At 35.7% G+C, this 8,948-nt stretch overlaps 1 protein-coding gene across 3 annotated transcripts; it reads left to right on the top strand.

Annotated features, from left to right (window-relative positions):
- The first annotated feature begins 210 nt into the window (after positions 1-210).
- Positions 211-8,416, top strand: LOC126789853 (uncharacterized). Of its 3 annotated transcripts, none has more exons than XM_050515919.1 (5): positions 211-719; positions 807-1,545; positions 1,692-1,742; positions 1,865-1,937; positions 8,062-8,416. In XM_050515919.1, exons 1-5 carry the CDS (start codon positions 557-559, stop codon positions 8,260-8,262), a joined length of 1,227 nt encoding a protein of 408 aa, XP_050371876.1. In that variant the 5' UTR covers positions 211-556; the 3' UTR covers positions 8,263-8,416. The 3 variants fall into 3 exon arrangements, with proteins under 3 accessions (XP_050371876.1, XP_050371875.1, XP_050371874.1); XM_050515918.1 differs by having other exon boundaries at positions 804-1,545; XM_050515917.1 differs by having other exon boundaries at positions 211-1,545.
- The last annotated feature ends 532 nt before the right edge of the window (positions 8,417-8,948 follow it).

Genomic DNA, 8,948 nt, shown 5'->3' with positions numbered 1-8,948 from the left:
ATACAGATAGAACGTATACATATTTCTTGTTAATAAAGTCAATAAAAGAAAAATACAGAAGGCTGTTGGCTCTCCTCGAGCAGAAATATTTAATCGAGGAACAATATAAATATTCCCATGGATATAAAATATTAGAATGTATATAAATAAATGACTGACCACCATCTCCTCTCTCCCTTTCTCTCTCTCCCTCTCTCAGTCTCTCTCCCTCTGCAACTATTTCATCAATCTCTCCACAAGCTTCCAAACAACTAGAATTAATGGAAAGAGAGATTTGCAAGGTTTATTCTTCTCCTTGTGGACGATGAAACAGAAATTGTTCTCCCTGACGTTAATGGGTGTCTCTCTAGTAGTATTTCTCTGCCGCTCCCTTAAATCATTAACATTCCTATGGCACCAATAGTAGTAGATCCAACTTCCTCATATAAACACCAGAATCCAGATCACTCAGCGAGATTTAGTTTCTTATTTATTATAAATCCATGGCTCATCAAGTAGTTGAGACGACCAAGCAGTACTACAGTCAATACGGGTCGACGTTGGTGGGTTGTCCGAAATGACCATGGTTCCTTCTGCACATCATCAAAACTTATCCAGACAACAACAACAACACCCCCATCTCCACGGTGGTTATGGTGGCTGCGGTGCCAATTATTACAATAATACGGCGCCAGACGACGAGAGCTTTGGTGGTCTTCTTATGAGTCAAGTAGAGGAAGGTGGTTATGATCAGTATAGTTATTGTAATAACAATAATAATTCTATTACTGATCAATCTTACTTATTAGCATCTTCTGATGTAGTAGTGATTAATGGTCCAATGGCTGAAGATGAATCAAGAACTAACAGTCTTAACAACGAAGCTGAAGCCGAAGCGGGGTCAAGTTCTAAAGCTCTTGTAGATGAAGATCAGAGAGACGACAGATGGCTTCAATTGAGTATAGGCGGCCACAACGCTACCAGTGCAGACGTCCAAGCTCCCGAAACGAGAAGCTTGTTAAGGGGTTCATCATCGGCATCGGGATTGATTGAGCTTGATCTCTTATCAGCAAATATATCGTCGCCGTCGTCTTCAACGTCATGGCAATTTCAGTTGCAACAAGCAGCCAGGTCTTCTATGACTCCCATGTTTCATGTTCCCGATCATCACCATCAAATTCGTGTTCCTAATTTCAGCACTAATATGATGAGCACTACGTCTAATTTATATTTTCAACACCCTGGAATCGGAATGGGAATGAGTAGTTCTTTGCTGCCGAGCTTTCCTCAACACCAGCACCAGGAGGTTAACTGGGGATTTAGGCCATTGATCCCTCATCATAATAATCATATAGGGAATAGTGCTTCTACTTCTTCCTCTTCGTCTTCTTTTATACAACTCGAACCATCATCCTCCACCTCATATTTTGCACGCCCATTTCAACTTCAACATCATTATCTTCATCATGGTGGTGGCGCTGGGCCGAGCTTAGATTTCAGAGTTGTTGATCCTCCGAGGAGGCCCCAGTCTGGCATCTGGTTTATGCTGCAAGCTTCGCAAAATCAGTAAGTATTCATACATAACCGATCCCATTGGTTTTTTTCTTCTTCTTCTTCTTCTTCTTTTCTTCTGCCTATTAGTTTCTTTTTTCATTGCATATTTTCATATATAATCCGATATGAACTCTGGCCGGTATTTTTCATCAATGCAGAGAAAAAGAGCCGTTCTTGCCCCAGATACCTAAAAGCTACCTCAGAATCAAGTAACATTCCATCTTTTACTACTTTCTCTGTTCCGTCTAACTTTTAAAATTCAAAAATAAATAAGAAACCTTAATTTGCATGTAATTACGAATTCCATTAATTTCTTTGTTTGAAAATTTAGGGATGGAAGGATGACAGTTCGATTGATTAAGAAATATCTGGTTAATAAGCTAAGACTTGACAGCGAATCAGAGGTACGTACGTATCCTCATAGCTTCCTCTTTCTGAATAAATTGCTTAGATTCAAATATTGCTTATATATATTATATATAGTTGATTAAGGTTACCTTTGAATGACGAAACTTAAGAACACAAACTGAACAAATATCATGAACTGGTTTTCGTAGTTTGAGTAATGTACGAATATGGTGGCCTGGTTGTTATTAGAGGCATGATATAAACAGCAGAACTATAATGGGTTTCTCTCGGGTAGTGTTTGTTTCTTATGTTGAAAACCATTTTTGGTGGTGAGTAAATTTCCGGGCACTGGTGTGGTATCCTATTTAGTTTTTTATTATAATTATGTGTGTCTTTCCATATGGGATGAGCTTATGTTAGTTAGTAATTATGAACAGTTTTAAGTGATGGATTTCGATCATTAAGTGAAAATTAAGTTCAAATATTGGTAGTATACATCCTGAGAGGTTTACCTACCACCCCTTCCCTGAACCTCAAAATCCACGGTAGAGAAATGAATGGCCTTTCCCTCTCTGCATAAAAGGGGTTTCCCATTTCGGTATTAAACATTGATGAAAGCAGGTTAAAGGCACAACCAAAAAACTAAAATAAATTAACAAATATTACTGAAAATAGAAGAACCAGTACTGCGAGAAAGACATTGAGAAAGAAACACCGATAATAGGAGTTCCTATACGAATTTTAAACAACAAAAGCATGATATTTTTCCCTACCCCTCTTCGGAATAATTCTATCACAAGTACATCATATATATATATATATATATGTATATGTACAGTCTCTATCCAGAGTGAAGGTTCACTTTGAAGTTTCAGAGTGAATTTCCAATTTTGACACACTTTTCGGTCAAATATTTTCACCATAAGTGATTTAATATTTAGGTATGCTATTCAAGATCATCTCTACAAAATTTCATCTAATTCGGACATCGTTAAGGTATTGAAATTAGATTAAATCAATGAATGAATTAAAACTGTTCAACGTGAACCGTTCGTGTAAATCTCAATTTTGAAAGCTCAAATCATTGTCAAATTAGATGAACTTTATAGAGATGATCTTGAATAGCATATCTAAATATTGAATCACTTATGGTGAAAAAATTTGATCGAAAAGTGTGTCAAAATTGGAACTTCACTCTGAAACTTCACTCTGGATAGGGACTGTGTATATGTATATACGGTCCATCTATGCTGCGGATGTCCTCATGGTTAGCACCGCGTGGATCCGGCAGCCGCCCCGATGCGCAACAGCTGTGCGGACGGTGTCGGCCGTACTCCTCCCCTCCCGGCGCTCTTATTTGTGCCGGCCGAAGTTGCAGTGTCGGCCTACATCGCCCGAAATCTCGAAATTTCTAGTTTCTCGGATAGTGCGGAGGTTTCGAGATTCCGGCCGGCACATACATGAGCGCCGAGAGGGGAGCAGCACGGCCGGCACCATCCGCGCCATCGTTGCGCGTCGCCCGATCCGCACTGTGCGGACGTCCGCAGCGGAGATTTCTCTATTTATATATGTCTAAATTTTGAACCTTTTGGTACGAATTTATTAAAAGATTATATTATAATTTTGTACTGTATCAGTTTTTATTGAATTTATGTCCTCTACTCTTCTTCCAAATTTAATTACCTTGCATATCAAGCCACGAGAATTCTATAGTTTAGGATAGATAAAAAAAGAAAGAAGCTAGAGCTTGGTTTGTGATTGATGACCGAAATATATTGTCCTTGATGTCTAAAGCATGCTAGCTAGATTATCAGAAAAGTTTTACCTAACTTGTAAGAACTTGAATGTTTGCAATATACATTAGATGTTATAATTCATACAGATGACCGAATTTGGTTCTTTTGCTACTATGCATGCGAGTAGAGTACGTATGAATTCATTGTCATGCATGTATTGAATAGATTATCTAAGATTATAATTAACAGGTATAGAGGAATGAATCACTTATAATTAAGCTACACTGGAGGATTATATTGGATATTTTTTGAAAGTCTACAAGATAAGTTGCATGTTATTGTGGCACCATCATTTTCTCATTTCTTCTATCACATACCCCATAATGAAAATAACACTATTTGTCACTGATAATTGTGCTGCAGTAACAAAATTATAGTCCTCTCAAATAAAAAACAAAAAACGTAACAAATATATAGAACATATAATGAATAATTATTTAAACTGATATCCATTGAGCTTTGCACTAGTCAAGCGCATATGTGAATTATATAAGAAAGATGAATCCAACTATAGGTTGCAAACAGAAGAATATATATATATATATATATATATATATATTTGTATCAAGTTGGGTGTTTATTCTTTAGTAGCCGACTCTATTTTAATTCAAAACACTCGAGTGGATTACTGAATTACTATAAGTATTTGTCCACTAAAAGTTTCAATTCATATGATTCTTCAGCTTTATAATTGGTAAGTAATACAAATAGAACATCTTTGATTAGTATGTAGAAGCCAAAGTAAACAGTACATGCTAAGATGATCTGTGAGACGTATCATGTTAATTAGCCTAATAAATGAGTTTCTTTGCATCATGATTAAATTAGGAATTCCCCTGCTTTGTGCTGAAGCATATAAGCTGATACAAGTTAAACAGTATAGAAAAAGAGATATACGTAGCCAACGTATGCAACATTGCCAACACTACAAAGAAGAAAACAGTAAATTAATTCTACGAACTGCAGATAAAACTATCCCCAAAATTATCATCTGTCTCAGCTACAACTACTTTAACACGTATATTACAAAATATAGATCAAAATAAGAAAGAACATCAATCCTGACTGGCTACGTACGTATATAGGAAATCACGTAGAGGTGGTTGAACTTGTCTTTGCTTGGCCTGAGTTGTATGCAAGTTTTCGTCTGCCGTATATGATGAGAAGAAAAACGGTGACATGCATGTACGACATATAGTAATCCAACGTAATCTATGTATTTAATTTATAGGTCAATTGTTTTATGATTCTGATATATTACACCTCTTTTGTTTTCTTAATTACATGCCATGAAGTCATGAGTTGATTAATCATTCAGTAACAACAAACAGCTATGCAGACAAGAAAAAATCAAACTATATATGCAATTAGTGTTCACGATGCACCAAAATATATATATGCATACCTAACTACAATCAAAACTGCCATCATATATTCGATAATGCATATCATGATAACTAATAATAATAAAAATCAATTATTTTAGATGTGTGACAGACTAAACATTCTCTTTGATATTATATACAACACTCGATGATATATTTCACGTACACACTTCGTTAAATTATACAAGTCAACCTTGGCCAATGGCAATTGCTTCGATCTTTAATTTTGCGATCCACCCAGGTGATGTGAATAACTTGGTTATACAAATTTCTATGGATTAGAAAATAATTCCATGCCGTCCAGAAAGCCAACTCGTACCCCCGTTACCCCTGGCAATGGCATGTAACTAAAACACCCAATCATTAGGTTCATAATTTAATGGGTGTCGAAGTCTGAAAGAGGAGCTCAATCTCATACTAATTATTCTGCTGATCCTAATTAGCGTAAATTTAGGACTATTCAATTTCTCTCTCTTGAATCTTGCTGCATATGATTTGATTTGTTTCACATTGGCTAGCTAGGGCACCTTCCACACATGTTGATATATAGCCAAATATATAATTTGATTATTAGCCATGCACAATGCATGAGAAATTAAGTTTTAAAATGGTGGGATTAGTTGTTAATGTCCATGTTTCCTCTTTGATTGAAAATACTGCATTGACTTTATGTGTTCGTGAATCAACATCTTCTTCAGCTTTGCCAGTCTCGACAGTAACACATATCGGTCACTTAGTGTAGGGACTAAAAAAATCACAGGTGGATCATGTCATTTTCATACTCAATAGTCAATACCCTGATTTTTTCCCCAATTAGTTCATTTTCCTTGCTTCCGTTTCATTTCGTCATGCTTTCGTTCCTCGCAGTTCATCATACCCGTCTTCCATCTTTATTTTCTTCCTCAAATCGACAGCTAATGTAGGCCCTTGTAATTTGCCCTCCTTTTTCCCTATTTTATATTATACCGTCACTTGTGCTTAAAAAGACCCATCAAGACCTTAAGTGCTGCACTTTGATATGCATGGATGGAATTAAAACATCACCATCAATATCATCATCTTCTTCTTCTTCATCACCACCCTCTTCCATACAAAGTCGATGGAAACCACAGATGTATAAATGCTTTTAGCCGTGAGAATTAAACAATTGCATGAGAGGGTAAATCTACGACAGAAAACATTCCAAGTTGTTGAGAAAAGGACAAGAACAAAGACAAAGTGTGAAAGACACATTTTTTTAAAGGATAATCCCAGTTAGCTAATTAAAAACGACACCCTAAACCACTAGGATTCGCCAGCAGTGCCTTGCAGTTTATTATTATACTATGCAGAAAGGAATAATAGGAAGCATGCATGGAAGGTAGTTCATGAAGGAACATCGACCTCTTTGGATATTAGGGTTTTCAGAAGCAACGTGAAAGAGACGTGCACGTAGAAGTTGGATATGAATAGTTAGGGTGGTTTGAAAAATATAAAAGGGTGTATATGGTGCATAGTCGTCGCCGTGCTTTTTGGATCCATTACGTGATATGTTTTTTCTTTTTGTATGATTATGCTGCGGATTATAGTATATAGTATAATCTGGAAATATAATAATGAATGTCCAAAGCGTCATGATTTTGGCTTATCAGCAAAGTCTGGCCTGGGGTGGATCATTAAAACCGGGAAGTTTAACATCGTGGGGGGAGCTAGCGGGGAGCCACCTTATTGTTTTCGAGAAATTAGTCTATGGACCAGTTAGCACTGTTATGTAGTGTACCCAGTTAATTATATTATTTTATGGTGTGTTAAACATGCATGCGGTGAATAATTAAAAAATTATTTAAATATAAATAACTAATAAAAAACAAACACAATTAAATATATATCAAACATTAATGAGATACGTCACTTAAAATATATACCAGGTACATATAATAATTTTTTATTATTTTCGTATCGTTAATTAAAATTATGTATTACATAAAATGTTTTTATTTTCTTTCATTTTTTTGGGCGAAATTAAACCTGTTATTTCTGTTTTGGCAATGATGGAAAACTATTGATTTTTTTTTCTTAATGTGGAGTGGTGTGTGGGGCTCGAAGAATCTGTTGGAGTAAAGATAAAAAGGTTGAGGGGGATTTATGGGTAAAGTAGACGTTACAAATCTATATGCTCCAATGCCCCATAACATGGAAAAGACGTAGGCTAGTGACAAAGCGTGACTTCAACACCACATAATTAATCGTAATTTTAAGCTTTAATTTGAGAGAAAATAAAAATAAAAAATAAACATTCAAGTCTCTTAAGCCAGCTCAATTTGGCGAGGAATGTTAAAAACCGAGCAATATGTTCGACTTTATTCACTAGCTACATGATCGAAAGATATAAGTATTTAATATTAATTTTGTAGGAAAGTATTTTCTTATTTTCTTTCATTTTTTTCGAATTTTAACATTTTTCTCGATCTTTCGGACTATGTATTAGCCGGGCATTTTCTTAATTTGAAAATATATGTATGTACGTGTTGGTCCTAACTGCTGGTGTCTAGTAATAAAATCTTAATCTAATAGTACAGTATAAAAAGTTTGAAAGAAAATACGAACAAAAAGTATAGATTGTTGTATTATGGATTTATGGTTATCACTCAATTGCATGCTAATTAATTAATTCCTTGCTTATATAATCTGCATGGCGATCAGTTATCAAGTACACTTAATTAGCTAAAGGAAAAGAAAAGAAGGCAATCGATGATTCGATCAGTTGCATGATAATGTTTGTTCTAACATGCACAATTATTAAAGCAGCACGTAAGAAATTATTGCCTGCACTCATATATCAACTCACTTTCCATGCATGCATGTGATCGAGATCTACCCAGCTAATTGGCTACCCCATCACTGATTAATTTGTTTCTTTCTCCTCTGTCATTATATGTGCTACAATACAGAAATCCACTGATCTGCTTAGCTAATCATGACGCTTGAAAACTTACCAGAACAATTATATGAATATGCAGGTAGAGATAACATGTAGAGGACAGCAGCTTCTACCTTTCTTGACGTTGCAGCATGTAAGAGATAATATATGGAGTCTAAGGGACGCAGCAGCGGCATCACTCACTTTGCTTCCACTTCCAGACTCCACCTCCACAACCACAGATGACCATGTCATGGTGCTGCACTATGCTAGGACGTCGTTGTCTTCTACAACTGCTTGATTAATTAATTCAAACTTAATTTTCCCCAAAATTTATTGATTAATCGGGTCCGATGATGTATCATTGTTTATTTAATTATGCAAACCCCTCATCTTTTTTTTGGCATCATATATATATTTTTTAAGTTATAATTAGCGGTGTTCTTCTTTTTGTGTTTTCAGTTCAGTTCTCTCTAATTGATGGAGAAATAGTTGGGAATACCGAATACCCAAAATCAGTGTTTAATATGGTTTAGGGATGGTCACATGAATCGAATCGATGTATTTATAATCCATAAATACGTACAACTACCTAGCTAATTCATATTTAATTTTTGTCCATTGTCATGCTAACTGCCTAAATAGTACTACAAGCTCCAATTGATTGATTGACTAATGATCGACTAGATCACGTACTGTTCCATGGTTTCGACGACCAGGAATTTTATGATCATCTGCCAAGCCAGTTACTACAAATTCATCAACAGTCCAGACTGATGTATGTACGTAAGGATTTTAAGTATTTTGAGCTCAACTTAAATTCAACGAGAGGTGACCACGGAATTTATATATAGTTGCCAGCAACGACCAAGACACGAAGTGAACCTCTTTGATGTAGATTTAAGAATTAAGTCAATTGCCAGAGTACCAGACTTGTATCTCAGATAACTTCTTTGAATTAGCTCTAGGCAATCCCTCGAAGTATTG

The sequence above is a fragment of the Argentina anserina genome, chromosome 4 (assembly GCF_933775445.1).
Source record: "Argentina anserina chromosome 4, drPotAnse1.1, whole genome shotgun sequence".
Lineage (NCBI taxonomy): Eukaryota > Viridiplantae > Streptophyta > Magnoliopsida > Rosales > Rosaceae > Argentina > Argentina anserina.
This window is presented reverse-complemented; position numbering and strand designations above follow the sequence as displayed.

Bases quoted from the DNA above. Each gene is read 5' to 3' on its own strand.
- LOC126789853 (XM_050515917.1), top strand. From the start codon at position 557: ATGACCATGGTTCCTTCTGCACATCATCAAAACTTATCCAGACAACAA. The intron at 1,546-1,691 runs GTAAGTATTCAT...TCATCAATGCAG, and splicing joins CTGCAAGCTTCGCAAAATCA to AGAAAAAGAGCCGTTCTTGC. The intron at 1,743-1,864 runs GTAACATTCCAT...TTGAAAATTTAG, and splicing joins AAAAGCTACCTCAGAATCAA to GGATGGAAGGATGACAGTTC.